This window comes from Thunnus albacares, chromosome 18 (assembly GCF_914725855.1).
Source record: "Thunnus albacares chromosome 18, fThuAlb1.1, whole genome shotgun sequence".
NCBI lineage: Eukaryota > Metazoa > Chordata > Actinopteri > Scombriformes > Scombridae > Thunnus > Thunnus albacares.
The window spans coordinates 10,598,076-10,617,198 of NC_058123.1; the positions used below are offsets into that span (position 1 = coordinate 10,598,076).

General features: G+C 39.2%; 3 protein-coding genes and 1 long non-coding RNA gene across 8 annotated transcripts in view; 2 read left to right on the plus strand and 2 right to left on the minus strand.

Annotated features, from left to right (window-relative positions):
* Positions 1 to 2,771: 2,771 nt before the first annotated feature.
* Positions 2,772 to 4,141, minus strand: LOC122968857 (beta-1,3-galactosyltransferase 9). The gene is made up of 2 exons (XM_044334360.1): positions 4,003 to 4,141; positions 2,772 to 3,915 (listed from the first exon to the last, which is right to left on the minus strand). Exons 1-2 carry the CDS (start codon positions 4,006 to 4,008, stop codon positions 2,821 to 2,823), a joined length of 1,101 nt encoding a protein of 366 aa, XP_044190295.1. The 5' UTR covers positions 4,009 to 4,141; the 3' UTR covers positions 2,772 to 2,820.
* A 1,375-nt stretch (positions 4,142 to 5,516) lies between these two features.
* Positions 5,517 to 11,143, plus strand: psmd5 (proteasome 26S subunit, non-ATPase 5). The gene is made up of 10 exons (XM_044334294.1): positions 5,517 to 5,812; positions 6,338 to 6,482; positions 6,573 to 6,686; positions 6,765 to 6,893; positions 7,385 to 7,494; positions 7,677 to 7,819; positions 7,991 to 8,182; positions 9,272 to 9,381; positions 9,482 to 9,622; positions 9,747 to 11,143. The coding sequence occupies exons 1-10, from the start codon at positions 5,640 to 5,642 to the stop codon at positions 10,002 to 10,004; spliced, it is 1,515 nt and encodes a 504-aa protein (XP_044190229.1). The 5' UTR covers positions 5,517 to 5,639; the 3' UTR covers positions 10,005 to 11,143.
* Positions 11,144 to 12,720: 1,577 nt separating this feature from the next.
* Positions 12,721 to 18,151, minus strand: LOC122968287. Of its 2 annotated transcripts, none has more exons than XR_006398800.1 (3): positions 17,770 to 18,151; positions 14,375 to 14,503; positions 12,721 to 13,368 (listed from the first exon to the last, which is right to left on the minus strand). It is a non-coding gene; the product is annotated as an uncharacterized LOC122968287 (long non-coding RNA). The 2 variants fall into 2 exon arrangements; XR_006398801.1 differs by lacking the exon at positions 17,770 to 18,151 and adding an exon at positions 15,355 to 15,666.
* kcnt1a (potassium sodium-activated channel subfamily T member 1a) overlaps positions 15,585 to 19,123 on the plus strand; it is a 36,655-nt gene continuing 33,116 nt past the window's right edge. For 3 of the 4 annotated variants that reach the window (XM_044333393.1, XM_044333392.1, XM_044333394.1), the window contains exon 1: positions 17,568 to 17,853. In XM_044333393.1, coding sequence (XP_044189328.1) covers positions 17,732 to 17,853 — 122 coding nt within the window. In that variant the 5' untranslated portion in view covers positions 17,568 to 17,731. Of the gene's footprint in view, positions 15,840 to 17,567; positions 17,854 to 19,123 lie in introns of those variants that run through there. The other variant, XM_044333395.1, reaches the window with a different exon arrangement.

Genomic DNA, 19,123 nt, shown 5'->3' on the forward strand with positions numbered 1-19,123 from the left:
GAAACTTTCCACTTTCAGCAGATGAAAGTGAAAGTGTTCTAGTGTCAAACTCTGCACATACATCAGTCTGCACAGTGAAGCTCAAATGTCCAACTGAAGTAACAATGAACAAAACATGTATTCGATTGGAGGAGGACTTCAGCAGTATTGTAGTCTAACACAAAATATACAAGATTGAAAAATGTAAAAATACAAACATCTTCTTCCCAATAGAGTATCCAGATAAGATTTGTTGCTATTTAGGTACTTCACAAAATCATAGAACAAGTGAAATGGGAGCGACCATTAAATGACAACGGTCTAAAACCGAAGCATCATGGGGCCAGTTGTTTAAGAATAGACAGACAGAGAGACCAGGTAGAGAGGTGAGAGGCCAGGGATCATGATGAAGAATGATTGAAGGTGTTGATGCTAATTAATCCAGATTAATCCTGGAGAGCGATCCGGGTTCACACTGATGGTATGCCAATCAATTTGTTGCTATGATTGGTCACCAGCCAGAATGACTATAGACATGCTGAGATGTTATTCTTTGAATACCTTGGCCTGATGTGGAGAGACAGGCAGCCAGGGAAAGCTTTTCAGACACAATGGAACCTGGCCAAGGTGGAGTAGAGTGTTGCTGTGTGAACAAACTGGCAGGAAAACAGAAGAGAAAAGGGTTGTAGAACACCCAAACATTTTGTTTGGTCAGCTCGTGGCACTGGGACAGAGGCCAAACTTTCCTTTAGTGGAATTTATGGAGCAAAGTAGTAGTTTGAGCACCATTTAAAGGACACAAAATTGCTGGAAATCGAAAATGGAAGTGAGACAGACCAGCTATTGTGTGTTCACACCTTTCAGTCGCACTAAAAGAGTAATAATAACGATAATGTAAACCTCTCTACATTTGAAAAAAAAAAAAAAGAGTAGCACACATTAACGTTAATTCTCAAAGTGCTGAAAGCATTAATGATGATTCTGGTAACTGTTTTCAGATGCTTACTGATTATTGACATGATTAGTGCTTCCTGTAAACTTTACCACCATCCTAGACATCAATAATCATATACGGGAATATATCTGTATTGCATTTCCAAATGAGAGATTCCCAGATATGCAATGACAGATTTTAAATTAATACCCTATTACATGTTTATTATGAGTGGAAAGCATTTCTGTGAGCTTACCTTACAGGCTGAAGAAAAACCACACTATGTGACTCAGCTGCACAGGCAGTGTGTTGCTATACCTCATATCGGGCACTAGATGTCCTCCTTGATGTGGCGTATTGAACTGTCTTGACCTGAAATTGATGTGCCAAATAGTGAACAACTTTCATCGTGCAAGAATTTCAATGTCCTTGTACCTGTGCAAATGGCAGATAAAGTTACTTGAACTTGAATATCATTTATTTTCTCATTATTTTGACTACAACACTTACAGACACTACAAATGGATATTGAAACAAAATATGCCATAATTTCAAGCAATTTCTAGTCTTTATTTTATTGACAAATGTATATGAGCAAGGTTCAGATTCTTGTGATGAATACCTTCTTTTATGATAGACAATCAAAGGCTCTTTAAAGTAAGGCCTAGATGCCACCACACTCAATGTCTACCTACACAGGTGTGTTAAGTTATTTATAAGACCTCTTCTTAGGACTGCACAGACGTGTACACACTGCACTTGATTGACACATCCTCCCTGATTCACCAGCTTGTTTTGTTGCACATGAGGACAAGACATCTTTAAGCCTTTTTCAAAACAGACATTTTGACTTGTCATAGGAGTAAAAGCACATTTATAATCAATAGCATGAATGTTTGCATCTCATTTAGATTTGGTTAGATCCAGCACTGGTATTGGGACACCTAAAGAAGCAATCATTATTGTTATTAGTTCCACCTTTGCTTTTCCTGAAGTAATGAGTCTAAATGTTTGCTGTGAAAAAGGGTCCATTATTTTATCATTACATTGAATTATGGAGTTTACATAATTTACATAAAAATACTGCCAAAACAGTATTTTTATGTAAACTACTCCTTAGTTAGTTTTGTTCTCTTTTTGCCCCCAAAACTAAAACATGTCACAAAACTCCTCTCTGGTACATGATGTTTTATTCATGTTTTTGGCAATCTCACCGTTTGAAGAGGCCGCTTCTGTTTCCCTTATATACAATGAGTTGATTCTTCAAAATTACTATATGCAAAATATCTTTACTCTTAACTGATACAATAATTATAACAGAATATTGATGATCATAAAACCAGGACATACAATCTTACAATCATCTTACTCTTTAGAAAATTTACTTTTTCATTTCAAGCCATCCATGAGTAAAAAAATTGAATACAACTATTTTTTTTCTGCTATGCAGCAGTTAATATTTTTAGTTAATGTTATTAGTTACACCCATGTTTGACAAGTCAAAATTTCTGCTGTCCACTCAGCTTTAGTTCCCTCCATATTTTTCTCTCTGGTCATCTGTCCATACTGCTGTGGCTGACAGTCTGACAGTGTATGTGTATATATATATATATATATATATGTATATATGTATATATATATATATGTATATGTATATATATATAAAATTTTCCTGGTTAAGTTTTTCCTTCTCTTATTATAGTTATCTAAATTGTCATATGAAGCCTATCTGAGATTAACACAGATTTATCTATCAACTGTACTGACATAAACATACGCGCACATGGACAACAAACCTATTTACTCACTTTTTTTATTCCACCGCCACTTCCTTTTAGACTCTCTTTCACATGAACACACACAAGCTAATCACACACACACACACACACACACACTTCACCACGGGATCAATCTTGGCCCTGGGAGTTGAAGAAGGACAGTTTATCCAGGTATGTGAGGGCCTTGCAGGTCACCAGGCCATAGTAGGTCTTTAACAGTGAGCATCTTCCACTCTTCTGCCCCAGATCTGCCCACACTGTCTCCAGCTCCTGACTCTTCATTCCTGCCGAGCTGAACAGATAGCGATAGCAGCAGGCGTTATAGCGGATGTGTTTCCCTCCTGAGAACCTGGCACTGTGTGTTGGTGCCACACCAGCCTTCTGAGCACAAAGGCCCACAAAAACATCAGTTGGTACAGGTGCACGGATTGCCGCAGATGCCACATACACTTTCCGGACCACATCCTGGGATAGAACATATGCTGTTGCGTCACAGTATTCAGGCAGGTACTTGTTAGGGTAGAGAGCTGGGGGCAGGTAGCCGGGGCTGGAGGGGTTCCTGTCAGGGGAGTCTCTCTGGATCACTCTGCCTAGATAAAGGTCCTCAGGGTGCCTGTGTAGCCCGAGCAGGTAGCCTCCGATGGCGGGGAGGTTGACAAACACAGAGTCCTGGGTCAGCAGAACAAAGCGTGCCACGGGACAGAAGGTGATCACCCAGCGGAGTGCCAGCACTGTCCTCTCTGTTGGGCCACGTAGGGATGAGTCAGCCACAGCATGACCCTGGACTATGTCCCCATGGCGGTCAGACTCTCTCATGAGGGCCTCTTGTGCAGTGGAAGTCTGAGTTGATCCTAAGAAGAACAGTATCCGCACCGGGAAACCTTGGATGAGTGTTTGGTTGGCCCACGTCCTCCTGACTGCATTTCTTTGGGTGATATTAGCTGGTGAGCTGAAGACTAGAGTGAGCAGGAAGAGGTCAGAGTTTCTGCACTCATCAGGGTTAGTGATGGGGTAGGCCTGTGACACGTTCTCCCTTGCGTTGCTCAGGTCCAGTTTCCTTGCTTTCTCCCTTACATCAACAACCGTGCCATCAGTGTAGATCCCAGGTGTAGGCTGCAAGAGGTACTCCTCGACAAAGTCAGCCCCAAACAACAGGGCATGGAAGAGCAGCACGTTGAAGAGGAGGAAACACCACTGATGGGTACGCAGCTTGCACAAAGAGAACTGGGGCATGAGACAGAAAAAAAGAGAGCGTATGAATTTCTATACAGGTCAAACTAAAACTCATAAACTAAAAAGTTAACACTGTACCTGCATGACACCTTCTTGTTGTTTCTTGGTGTGTATTGGCTGTTCGGATCAGAAGACCTCAAGCTGTTGTCAGTTCTACAACAACACTAGCTGACAGACAGGGTTTCCGCTTTCATGAAACTCTAGCAGCATGTAACCCTGCACCCCAACCCAGAGTCACATGCCTCATGAAGATGAGAGCATCCTGCATCATGCATGCAACGTTAATGAGGTCTTCTGAAGGAATAGTGGGATATTACAACAAGGGCATACAGAAAATACAAATGACTAAAGCAAACACTCAAATTTGCAGGTTTTATAGTATTTTATCCTACAGTGTTGAAGAGACTCAAGAGGCATCTATGAGCAAAATGGGACACAAATGATACAATTTGCTGCAAAAACACAGGTCTAAGATTGTGTCAAGCATCATTATTCCACTGTTATGATTTCATGTTTTAACTCACTTTTAGTCACACATGCACACAAGTATGATGTATAAATATGTGCAATATTACACACTGGAGTTGTATTAGACTATTTACAAGTTAATTTACTTATCACCTTATGCAAACACATTTCAAACTTTAACTTTTCATTTACTTTCTTCACATTTGCTTATACACTTTATGTGCATATCTAAATCTATATGGATAAAATGTGTTCATGTTCCTGTGGGTATTAATATTGGATAGGTGGTTACTCATTCATATTTGAATATTAATATGAATATAGGTTTTTAAAAGAAAATTTGCTGGTTCTGCACCTGAGAGAAAGAAAGTGAGAAAAGGGGTTTTCAGTTAACTCCAGTTGACTCCAGTCAACCGCGTAAATTAGCAAACCAAATTAAATTTGGTTTACCCTATGGGTTTACCAAACCAAATTAAATTACTAAACCCAGCTGTGTGACTCAATGGTCACACAGTTGTGTGTGTGTGGTGTTTTTTTTTGTTTTTGTTTTTGCTTTTTACTGTTTGTTGTTGTTCTGTTGTATGTTTTTTTGTCGTGGACTACAGATGCAAATTGGCTTCAAGCCAACCCTGGTGCAGTGCATCTTAAATGTTTCAAACTGCACACTGTCCCATTCAATAAATAAATAAATAAAATAAAATTATATATAATGATAGGAAGAAGTCACGTTTGACGATATGCGGACTGTATATAAATATGGACGTCATGACAGCTCCCTATGGATGTATAACAAGAGCTCTTATAACAGCTCTTATAATACATCCATGCAGCTCCCCAAAAGTGGAGCCCCCTCCGTGTTAGTGGATGGGACATGGGCCAAACTAAAAAAAAAAAAGAAAGTACACGTCAAATAAATTTTTCCCAAAGATAGTTCCCGTCATTCTAGTTAGTTCTTATCACGCCGATGCTTGTTCAAGTGCTCATCTTTCTGATACGTTTGTTTTTTAATTAGTTATCTGACGATGTTTAAAAACTAAAGGTGTGTGACGTCATGATTGACAGCTGGGACAGCCACTCTCAAACCTTCTACTGCGCAGACGCTGGCTCCAAACGACGTCACACGAGCGAGACAGCAAACGGAAACAGAATATTCTGGCTTCACTTTAGCATAACGGCAGGAGGTGGAGACCGTCAATGGCGGATAGCAGTCACACATATGTCGGTAGTTTCCCCAAACATTAGAAAACATGGCCGCTTCCATTGAGAGTTTACTGGGGGAAATCTCCAGTGTTGAAGACCCAGTTGAAGAGCTGCAGAGTTTAAAAACGGCCCTGTTATCGATCCCTCTCAGCGCGTTGAGGGACTCAGTGAGCGGACTGCGTTTGGATGTTATATTTGCTCTCTTAAACACCAATGACAGGTCGGTTGAACGCAGTCTTTGGCAAAGTCGGTGTTATTATCTGCTGAGTCAGTGTGTGTCCGTGTCTGTTATCATTGTCACTGTAGAACAGTAGGCTAACATACCGGTAGGGTGAGTTAGTTAGCTAAACAGACTGCATTTGGTCTGTGAAAGCTAACTAAGCGGCTACAGTGCAGTGCAGTGCAGGTGTGGACACACAGTGACACATTTTCTGCTGTTTAGCCATATTCTCCAGAGTATTGGATTTAAAATTAAAGTGCTGACTCATATTTAGGTTGTTTATACCTATAGAAGCCCCTCAAGCTTTGGGCAATGCAGGAGGTCACTGACAATCCCTACAACTTTCACCTCAAGATGGATGTAACTTACACACACCAAATCTAAAGCTATAAGCACATGACCTCATTGCCATTATCTACAGAGTTAGTGTCTTTATACTGTAAGCCAGACTTTCCCTAATGGTTTACAATTAAAAACAATACCTCTTGGCTGTTTTTAAGTTATTAATATGAGCTGCATTCACAGGGAGCAGATTGAGCTGTGTGTTGACATCCTTGAACGCATCTTAATGGCTCTCAGCCCTGTGTACCTGGGCCAGAACTACAGAGCAGAGCTGCAAGGGGGTCTGACCCATCCTGAAGAAACTGTTAAGATACTGGCCTTGACGCAGGTAGGCCATTCACACTCATGCACACTCACACAGAAAATCGTTTCCCAAAAAAGTGAACCATATCGCATATTCTTTGTTTTTCTCTGTCAGATTGGTCGAATGGTGGAGCACCCCGAAGCTGTCACCGAAATCCTCAACAACCAGGACATTCTTCGAGGAGTGATCCACTGCATCAGAGAAGAGAAGATGGCTGTGGCAAAGCAGGTAATGACGGAAGCACTGACATTTTCCCTCATTGCATCACAAATCTCTAGAGTGTGCATTAACTGTTCTGCTCTGTAGGCCATTCAGTCCTTATCCAAACTGAGTCACTCCAAACCTGGCTTAGACAAACTGTTCCAGAGCGATCTGCTGAAAGTTATGAAGGATGTGATGGCCACAAGTGATATCATCAGATACAGAATATATGAGGTACGTTCACATGTGCGTCACGCTGTGTTACTTTGTGGTTGATGATATGACAGCAGCAACCTTTTTCTGACACGCGGTTTTGTCAGTGATATTTATTTTTGCTGAAATGAGCGGACAGTTTGCCAGAATGTGGGATTTAAAGTTTTAATTTATGTTGGCTGAGCTTGTAATGACTCCTGAACTTTTTTTTTCTTTTTTAAAGGTCATTTTTCTTCTTAAAATCCTCCTGCAGTCATCTAGCAGTTTCTGTAGCCAGCTGGTAGAATGCAAACACTACATCACTCATTAGATGATGTCATAATGTTACTAATCTTAATTAATTTGTTCCCATGAGAATAGCAAACTTATCTGGTGGAAAGACTTGGTTTATTTCTAATCCATTCCTATTGGTTTTGTTTTTGCTCTCTGACATATCTCATAAAGTACGTGTATGTCTCATGTATATAAATATAAAACAAGTAGACTGACTTGTTTTTCTTTTCTGCTCGCAGCTGGTGGTGGAAATCTCGTCTGTGTCTCCCATTTCCCTCGGTTACTGTGCCAACAGCAGCCTCATTTCTCAGCTGCTTGGAGAACTGACAGGAGATGATGTATTAATCAGGTAATAATATTAATCATATGAATATGGAGACAGGAACTAAGATGGTGTGTGGAAAATTATAATGTAGTACCTGAAAATTTGCCTCACTACCCCTCTCTCCTGCTTTCACAGTATAACCCTCAGTGACTTTACCGTTCTGCCATGCTGTAATTCTGTGTCTTTTTTTATCTTTTGTCGTTCAGGGCAACAGCTACTGAGATGGTGACAAATCTAGCCCACAGTCTGCATGGCCGGCAGTACTTGGCCCAACAGGGTATAATGGACAAGATCTCTAACATGATTAGAGGAGCAGAAACTGACCCCTTTTCCTCCTTCTATCTTCCAGGTGAGTCACTTTAGAAAACAGATCCAAGAAAATACTGACAATCCTCCTTAATTCCTTCTGCTGAAGTCAGCTGAAAGCATACTAAATTTTAGATAAAGTATTCTTTTAATTATTTAAATCATTCGATGCTTTATTATTCATCCCTTCATGGTGTGAATGTCAATCCTGCAGGTTTGGTGAAGTTCTTTGGGAACCTGGCCATTATGGACAGCCCCCAGCAGGTTTGTGAAACCTACCCGGTCTTTCAGAACAAGGTGTTTGAGATGGCTCTGGACCCGGACCCTGTGATGATCGGAGTGGCCCTGGACACTTTGGGCTTACTCGGGGCTACCGTGGAAGGGAAGCAGGTCTTGCAAAAAACTGGTTAGCTTGTTATGTTTGTATTATTTTGACCAGTTGTTTTAATAAGTTACACAGTCAGAAACTTCTACTCTTTGTAGCCGTGCACTCGTAGGGTTTCCATGAGATTATCATATGTGATAAACATCACAGGGCAAGAGCTTGAGTAAACATAAGGAATCTGCCCTGTGATAAATAGTGTGATGAAATAGCACTTTTCTTATTTTTCCTCTAAAGTTGCGTTAAATGATGCATTAAGTTCACGTTTATACAATACTGACATATCCGTGTGTACAGTGAAAGAGTTTTAGATGGTTCTCTATACAGGCTGTGAAAAGATCCCTTTCTAACTTGATTCCATGGATTCAGCTGAAGCTAGTAAGAGTCTTCAACAGTCTGAATCTGCAATGATTAATTGATTATTCGATCGGCAGAGAATTAATTGGCAGCTATTTTGATAATCAATTAATTGTTTAGGTCTTTTTTTTAAAGCATAAATGCCAAAAATCTGATGGTTTCAGGTTCTCAAATTTGAGAATTCGCTGCTTTTCCTCGTCTTTGGATTTTGGACTGTTGCTTAGACAAAATAAGACATTTAATGACATCACCATGGACTCTAGGAAATTGTGATGGGTGTTTCTCCCTGAAGATTAATCAGTAATTTAAATAATTGTTAGTTGCAGCCCTAGTATCTTCAAATGTTTGTTTTCAGTTTCCCCAAACAGTGTTTCCATGCTGGGCTGTGTTGGAGGGTTAGTAACACAAAGAGGACATTGTGCATAAAAAGACCAAATTCTTGGAAGATATCCACTTGATTTGTCTAACTTAGACTGCTGAAGCCTCAGATTAGATTTAGTTGAACTTTAGAAGGTATTTTCACATGGAACAAGGACTGTAATTTTGTCCTTCATCCCTTATGTTGGGAAGGAATCACTTCATAACCAGTATGGATATGAGGAATGATTGAGGCGACCAATAAAACTTTTAATGTACATATGAGCTTTTTGATATAAGACAGACTTTGAAAAATATGAACCTATCCATCCTGTTTTATCTCATAAACGTTAGTCCCAAAGAAGCAAAGGCTCCTCTTATAATTAATTTTGTCCTCAGGAGAGAAATTCAAGGCGGTGTTGTTAAGAATGAGCCATCTCGCCAGATCTGGAGCTACAGAGCTCAGAGTGCGCAGCCTGGACGCCATATCACAACTGCTCACTCTACAGGTGTGTGTGTGTACACATTTATAGTTTCTTTAAATGCCATCAAGAGACAAAAGGCCGACCTTACTTGATAAATTTCTTAATTTCTCATGTTTTCTTCCAGCCAGAGCAGCAGACAGAAGACCTGTTGGCCCTGACTGAGTCCTGGTTCCACCTTTTGTCCGACCACCCCATAGACATGATTCACAACATCAGCACTCAGCCTTTCCCTGAGCTGCATTGCGGGGCTCTGCGGATATTCACTGTGAGTGCAGAGCTGTTTCAAATACCATCATTAACATCAACATTGGCTGGTAATATTTGACATCAGTGGATATTTATGTGTGTGTGTGTGTGTGTGTGTGTGTGTGTGTGTGTGTGTGTTCCAGGCCATCGCCACGCAGCCATGGGGTCAGAAGTTAATGATCAGTACTCCCGGTTTCATGGAGTTCATTTTGGATCGTTCAGCGGGTCAGACCAAGGAGGCCAAAGATGCTAAGTTTGAACTGGTGGGGTCACTTGTGAGCTCATCAACAGCAGCAGAGATACTGGGCAGCCAGCATTACGTACGTCTGAAGACCTACCTGAGAGAAGGACCTTACTATGTTTCAGCAGTGGCTGCAGTCAGCACAGAAGGAGCAGACTGATTCCAACAAACTCAGATACATTTTATGGGTCTTTAGTTGATGCTTAAGTAATGGTTGAGCGCCTGAATAATCTAACTGTGGGTTAACATATTATACTCTGCTATAATAAACTAATTCTCTGATGAATAGTTCTAACAGATCAGGACATGGTGGTAACTAGCTCAGTTCACTAATCTCAGTTTTTCCATCTTCAGCAGTGTTTTAGAACCTTATCATCTCAGCTGCACCCAGAAATTTTAATTCATAACTGATGGTTTAAACATTTTGGACCAATTTAAAAACAACTGAGAAATTTATTACTTACATTATTATCCATCACTTGTAATGCCTGAGCCCTCAGTTGTTCCTCTGTTAGGTTTTACTCACATAAATATATTTGTCAGGCTTTTCTGATGGGACATAAATAGTAAACATTTGATCATCATCAGTCATTTTCCTTTATTTTACTTCGAGTAAATCTAGTATTGTTTGTAAAATAAATTTTATAAATGTTTTGTAATGCACAGTTAAAGTTTCCAAACATAAAACTACATTTTTTTGTAATAAGTTATTTGCTACAAATATGAAATAAAAAATGAAAAAGTGACAAGTAAAATAGTGAAATCTAAGAGAGTAAAGGGACAAAATCCTCTCTTGGGTATTTTAGTAGTAGAACATCAACATTAGGAATCCACTTAAAATTATTGCAACACATAAACCACAAGATGCATCATGGATGCTGAAAGTCCACACCAAAAAAAATCTAACTTAGTGCCATCATTGCACAAGAAGAATCAACATTAAAAGATGAAGGATACAACTGTGTTCACGACTAAATCTCCACATCATATGACAAACAGCGTCCACATGATATGTTAACACATGTTTAGTTATTGTGTCTTTACCACATACTTAAGCAATATTTAAAGAGCCACTTAATACTTAAAGAGTGTTTACATTTTTACACTCAATATATTACACAGAAACACTCACACCATCTCGTATCATTCATACCAAACAGGACTCGACCAAAAATGCAAACTATAAAAAGACCTCAGTTCTCCAAATCCATCAGATGTTGATTTCATTTTTTTGTGTCAAGAATATTTTTGTTTACTAAATATAATGAAGTTTTTTTTATTAAAGGGGATGCAGCCTGACCATGGATGTGTTTGTTTCCTTTTGTATACATATTTTACACAAGAGTCACGGCAATTAGATTGATTGGAATATTTATTCTGAAGTGCCACTTAAACAGTAATCTCATGTGCTTATTTCAGATCATTTCTGAATATTTTGTAATAAATAGAGCCTGAGTGGTTCATTGGAAGTTAAAGTATCAGTTGAGGACAAAAAACATGTTTCTCTGTGTACGTCTGGCTCTTTTGATATGGAGCGTTATCAATGTGAGGCTTTTTTATAGTAATTTTCCAGAGGTAGTCGAAGGAGTTTCCAGTATTTCTCTGAACAGACAAACCATTAATGACCTGAATCTTGATGGAAAAGCAGTATCATCTTTGGTCATGAACAGCTGCTAGAAATTGAAAAGCTTCCTAGTCTTATTCAGCATTTTTAAATGTCAAGGGGGATTTTTATTTGTTGTATTAATGGCATGTAATGCTTCTTATAAAGTCACAATAACTACAGTAGATTTACTGTGCTGACTAGTTTTGAGCTTGAACTGGGATTCTTTGTCATCTCCACTCGCTCTGCCTCTCCGAGCCAATCAGTGGATCAGCTGTCACACAAAGTCTTAAAAATCCAGCTTCAAGAATTTAATACTTAATACTAAATCAATATTATTTGTATGTAGTTAAATGCATTTACTACTATATTTTACCACAGTTTTAACTCCCTTTATTACACATTTAACTGTGATACTGAAATGACACTTCATGGAGGATCAATCTAATGTTGGATGACATTTTAGATTTTCTCATCTTTCATATCTTTTATCACACGCAGGTAAGTGCAATAAAGAAGAAAAGAATTAAAAAGAATAAGGAGTTTGAAAAAGGAAAAGGAAAACCTACCCAAAAACTTGTGTGTGTGTGTGTGTGTGTGTGTGAGTGTGATATTTTACTGCTTTAGATTTCCTTTTGGCATTTTCAATGTTTAGGCTGCAAGCTGTGCGCTGATATTCAACAGAGGGGTCGAGCTCAGAGGAGGCAGCGTGTGGCTTTCAGACACCAGATGGAGACAGTCACAGGGGAAAGGTCTGACTTCTAAATGAAGCATAGTTCATAGACCCCCTTCTCAGATATGTTTTAAGGTATATAAAAATACTCTGCTTGGAATAATAATTTGCATCTCATATGGTTTTTCCACAACAGAAAACGACTCTTTCTCTCATTGCAAAATCCTTCTGGACCACGGTTATCTTCCGAACTAGTTGTGATGTCACCAATCATGTTAGTAAGTACATGCTTTAAACCTAGAGAAAAATTTCCTCTTCAGCAGATGAATGTGAAAACATCCTTCTAGCATGTACATCGTTCTGCACAGTGAAGCTCAAACCGAAGGAACAAGAACCAAAACACATTTTGATTGGCAGGGGACTTTAAGCTTTTGTACAATCTAGATGAAACCCTTGGTAAGGCACCGATAAAAGGTGTAGACAGTGAGTGATATTTCTTCTTCCCTGTCACATCATAACAACCACACACACATTTGCATCTTTGAGCGCTGCAGGAATACACAGCTTTATTTGTGAGAAAAGTGCTTCATTGAGCTCAATTAAAATCTTTAATGATGATGATACATTTTAAATGACGGTGTAACAATATTTTTAATGTGAATTTCCAAAGGTAATCACATGTAATTTGCAATCAATGAAGGATATTTTTCATTTATACTCATATTAACATTATAAAAGTATTGGATACATTTATACTGCCCGATATAAATGTGTGAAATGGATCCCAATGTGGATCTGTGAACATATAAATTTTCAACTAAATTTGCAACCAAACTGCTGCCAAAGCTAAACTTCCTCTCACATCTGTGCACAGTATAACACCAGTAATCTCACATAATCTTCATAATCTGACAGACGTGACTTTTATCATTCCAGCGGTAAAAAAGACTTCAAAACGACTGACTCAATCCCAAACATCCATCATAACTCCTCGACAACCTCATGCCACCGTCTTCCCAGTGAATCATATCACCTCTCCCACATCTCCTCCATACTTTCTTCACTTTGCGTCATCAAATAAACAAAGAAATAAAAAAACATACAGTCAGTCAATCTTTCTCTTTACAATTTATTTGAATTTCTTCTCCTGGCATTCTCCTGGGAGTGTTGTGGAAGTCATTTGGCTCCTCTTTCTTCTCACATCTTTAATAATTTTCATCGCTAACAGTCACTGTCAGTGGCCTGCACCTGAGTAATAAAATTATAACACTTTGATTGAAAGCCACCTCATGATGCGAAACATTAAGTCCAGTTGTCTGGAAATAAATATTCAGCTGTTTTTTTTGTGCAGCTCAATCAAAGATATTATTACACTCCAATATGAACCTTGACTAAAGATTGTATCTTGTATCTAGCAGTGAGTATTACCCAGTGGTGGAAAGTAACTAAGTACATTTGCTCAAGTACTGTACTTAAGTACAATTTTCAGGTACTTGTACTTTGTATTTCCATTTGATGCTACTTTATTCTTCCACTCCACTACATTTCAGAGGGCTGTAGTGTTAGTTACTGTCCAGATGAAGATTTGACACAATGGATAATATAACAAGCTTTTAAAATACAACTCATTGTTAAAGATGAAACCAGTGCTTTCCAACCTTTTTGGCTTTTGACGTCTTACAAAAAGCAGTGTGTAGTCGGGGTCACATTTCAGATGTCTATGATTATGAACAGCTCCACCAAATAGTGATTTTCTTCCTCTAAACTTCTCACATGGATTCATTTAAATAAATGTTGAAATGATCCAATATTTCACCAAAAATCAAAAAGTCTAAAAGCTGAAAACAGATTTGTGTATCAGAATTTTGTTTTTTTCTGCTTTCCTCTCCCATTAATCATCTCACGACCCCTCAGATTTATCTGGTGACCCTTGGGAGGGGCCCAACCCCTAGGTTGGGAACCACTGGACTAAACTAGCCAACTGTATATAAAGTAGTTCAAACTAGCTCCACCTCCAGCAGCTACAACAGTAACATGCTGCTCTAACACTGATGCTTCAGTATTAATAATCCAATGTTGTCATATATAATGATATATCAGTCAGAGGGACCAAACCACTACTTTTAATGCAATACTTTAACTACATCAAGCTGCTAATACTTATGTACTTTTATTTAAGCAGGATTTTTCAGGCAGGAAACTTGTAATAGAGTATTTTTACACAGCTGTATTGGTATTATTATTTTTTTTTTACCTCTTATCCCAACATCGGCTTGTTAAACCAAATGATGCTGCCGTCCTCTGCTGTCTGTCAGAGAGTGTGAAGCGCCTCCTGGGTTTCCTCTGTGTGAAATGTGGGCTGATCTGCTGCTGGAGCTCAACACTGGGAGAAGAAAATGTGTGACTTTCAGATTTTATCTAACAGATGAGTCATCCTATCATCCTGATACACACATATCATGTAACTGTGATATCAGTGACCTAAGAAGTCCTCGATTTAGAAAAAAAAAAAAATCGGAAAGAATCTTGACTTTTGGTTGTCTGAAGGTAATTTGTTGAGTTGACTTTTTAATGAGGAAATTATTCTTTTGACGACATTTATGAGACAGATCCCTCATGAGAGGACATTTCTGTTAAGGAAATTAAATCTTTTGAAATATTTCTTTACGATGTTCTGGATTTGAATAATGAATGAAAATGAATTATGAAAATATTCACATTTGAGAAGCTGGGATCAAAAACATGACTCAAAATGATCAATTGATTATCAGAATGGTTTTCGAGTAATTTTATGTCGATTGACTAATCAATTAATTGGCTAATCGTTGCAGCTTTAATGTTTTTTTTTCAAGCTCCATACACCTGCAGGTAATGAGTGTGGACAATTGAGTTGTTTACCATGACAAAATACATTATATTGATGTATGAATGGCCACAATCAAAGAAACAATTTGTACAATATAACAATATGGCTGCTGTCACAAAATTATGACCCTGTAAAGCAGATTTTTGTGTCTGTATTCATCATGTGGTTACAACTTGCATATCAGATTGAAAAGAGTTAAGTGTTTGGAAGTCTTCAGTCTTTGTCTAAATGTCAATGTGTCCATTCAGATTTTCATTCCGGAGGACTGAAGGCATACAGAGCCTCCAACAGATGGTGCTAATCACTCTCTCCTCATCAAGAGTTGGTTGATAATGCAACAGTTATGTCATTATAGGTGTACGCGCTACCTCAGGAAGGAAAGCTGTCAACATCGTTATATTCACACAGCTGAAGACCCGTCCTCAGAATAATTTCCCCTTTCACACATTGTCAGCTTGATTTTTTTCCCCTCCTGCCACTCAAATTATTTCATTTGCATCTTCCAGTTTGTGTTTTTAAAGAGTTCAGCAGCCTCTTATCTGCGCAGGCTGACAAAAAAACTCTTGCATATTTTCAAGATGCACCTGAATAGGTGAAGGGGACATACAGGGAGATATCACCTTTTCCTTAAAGCGCACGTCTTTTTCTCCGGGAGTCCACTCCTTTTGGCAGAAGATCACCCTCCGATGCAATTAACCCAGGAAGACGACTTTATCAAGGGGGACTCAACGCCGACCACCGCAGCTCTCCAGTCCGACGGCAGCGCCGGATCTCCGGCCAAAATGTGCAGTGAATGTTACGTGAATCAGTCGTTTGTGCACGACGATGGGACCGTGAACAACCACAAACCACAGTAAGAGAAATAAAAGCAACAAAAGAAAGCAGAAAGAAGCAAGTAAGAGGGGAAACTTATAGGTATCCTTATCATATGTAATGAATAAGTTACTTCAGATTTCTCCAAGTTATCATGGGAATAATCACTGATGTGCTTTGTAGCTGAAAGATTTGTTTAATAAGAATTGTGAAAACTATCTTTATATATATTAAAAACTGCATATTCCTCATTCAATGATGCTGATTTTACCATCATCAGTTTTCTTTCTGTTTTTGCAGAGATCCATCCATCATTGCCCTCTCATCCTGTCACCACTGCTGTATGTACAGCTGTTCATTGGCTTGCTCTCTATCTCAGCTTTCACTGTTACAGACTGGATATTATCTACTTTAAATATGGTTTTTATACAAGCACTAATAATAAACACATTAAATAATGTTTAAGTGGATTGTACAATGGACTGGTCTATGCATCTGTGTCTTCTTTGGAACACAAATGTGTTAAAAACTACATATTGTGTTACAGATGTGCATTGAAAGTCCCAAAGAAGACACACAGATGTGATGTTAAATGACAAATATCTTATTCTCTGTTCGTCACATGGATGTCTGAAATGATCTGTAAGCTCCAGTGTGTGTTTTTTTGTGAGATCTGAGTGATGCTCTTTGCCACAAGGATTTGTTTGGTTTTGTTAGATGGATGTTTTCATAAAAAACCCACATGGGAAATAAAGTACCCTTCATCTATTATGAGATAAGTTTGACAAGCTAAATGCAGGACTGTGGTAAACAGACAGTGATGGAGGGCAGAGGCAGAGAGATGGATGAGAGAAGTAAAGAAAGTTTGGGGCTTTTTTTTACTCTCACTATATGTGAATGATGTGCTTTAACTGCTTCATCGCTGAGATTTTGAAAGCTGGTGGTCTTTTAAAATCACTTAATTCGACTCATTATATACAGTACATCTCTTACGTCTACCTGCGATGAGTAATGATTCATCCAGTAATGCATTGTTCTAACCAGGGAGGTGATAAGTTATCAAATCCTTATGCACACTCCTGATATGTGCAGTGTACTCTGCTATGAGAAAAGTGTAAGAATATGAAGGTCGAAATGAAGCCATTCATTCCACTCTGGGGTTTCTGATTCATCTCATTCCTTCAAGTGACCGACATCAGTTCATCTTCACACAACTTATTCTCCTGCAGGTCAAATCTCACTATACTGTATTTATTTACCTGCTGCGTGTTATTCAAGCTCAGGCACTTAAGCTGCAGTTGGATATAGGGTATGAATTGAGAGAGATGACTCAACATCTGCACAGTGACATTTAGACAACAAGACCTAGTATATGGCTGCACCGTGGGTGGTCAGTGTGTGAAATTGTGGCCAATTTGTTACAGTGGTTGTGTTTATAATGTGAATTCCTGGATGTGTTCACATCTGCAATTTTCTGTAGTGGTCCCAGTAATATATGCTGTTAAAGTGTACTGAAGTAGCACATCACATGACATGGTTATGCTACGTTTGAGGCAAAAAAAAAGGTTATAAATGCAGTTGTTTGATTTGAAAGAGATCTTATTTTAATTCTAATTTTAACTATTCTAATTATCTGTTAACTCCTCCTGCTCTTTCATCTGTTTCTATCTGCGGATGTCTCTTGTTTTTCTAAGACTGTATTGAGTGTTTTGTCAGAGTGATTGTTATTTAAGGTGATTTAACTGTGCGCTCTTCCTCATGCCTCCCGGCGCGTGGAGAGCTGTTTTCTCTCTGCGAGCTCGCGCTGTTTGTCCCGGCTCAGATGCAGCCGAAGCCGCGCGTGAACCAACGTTGGAGGTTTCTCATATGCAGCAGCCCCTAGCAGGCGCATCACACACCGGGTGAGCTGAAGACATCATCAAGAGGAGCGAAATGACGCTCCCTGCCGGCAACGAGGCCGCGGAACTCACGCGCTGGGTCAGCCGCAACAACGCCTCCACGCGCTCATCCGACAGTCGTGCAATCATGGCGTGGGAGTCCAATTGCAGACCGAGGTAGGGCATCGATCTGCTGGCGTGGTTGCAGGGCACTTAGTGTGATAAATTTGGAGTGAGTCAATGAGTGGGAGCGCTGTAAACGCCCCCTGAGGACGTAAGAGAAAACTGTAGCGCCGATTCATTTTGAAAGAGCAACGGCCAATGAGGAAACTCCAACAATGGGCCAGCGACCAATGGTGTAACTTCATCACTCAGTGACTCAGTCATGTGGCATTCATGTGGTGTCGAAATAATCAGAAAATGAATTTCCCACTGGGAAAATTTATGGATATATAAAGAGTACTGGATACGAAACAGCGCCGGTCTTTGAAGCAAATTTGACATAGTGGTCAAATTGTGTAATTACAACGTCACGTGATGTACACTGGCCCAAAAAGACTTTTTCTCAAAGACTTACATTGTGAAAGAGACATCTGTAACGCAGGGGATAACCTCCACGAAATGACGGAATTCGGAATTCGATCCATTTGGTCCGATAACATTTTGAAAGTCTAGAAGAGCTGCACGATTGAATTGTTTTATCCTTATTCAAGTTAGCTTCAAGGCTAAACCAGAAGTTAGCCGTCTCAGCCGACGAACTTTCATAGGAATGAACGGGGTCCTGCCTCCAACGCTGTATCCAGTTCTCTTTATACATCCACGAAAAATTCGCCCCCTAAAGTCGGAACAACGCGAAAAGTCGGCGAAAATTTTGGTTCATGACTTGCTGAAAGTTGACGTCATATATGCAGAAACATGGTGGATGAAAGTAAACAATTGGTTAATGGCAAGAAACTTTTTAGTAATTCACGTATTGCATAGAAATTTTTTGCTCACATGTAATTTGTAATATGGTATTAGGTTGTAACTGTCCATGTAGAGTGACTTTGATAAGTTAGAAAAGTTGTTTATTAGTATTAACCCTGATAACGAGTCCGGTAAAGCAATATTTTAATGGTTTTAGGGAATGTACTGGTGCAGCAACAAATATCTGGGAAAAAAATACACTTCTTCTTTGTAGCGTCCATGCTGTTTCCACATTACAACTTAAAAGCTCACAAACACTCTGAAGTTGGAAGAACAACTTCCCAACTCGGGAAATGAGACCATCAGAGGAACACGTGAACAGTCAGTCAGTCAGTCAGTCGTTTTTATGGTTTGATATAAAAATTAAAGGACAGATTCACAAACAGTCAGGTGCCTACATGAACATCAAAACAGGATTTGCTTGCTGTAATCATTCCTCCTGATCATACTGACCATTAGAAGATCCCCTCCAAATGTGCTG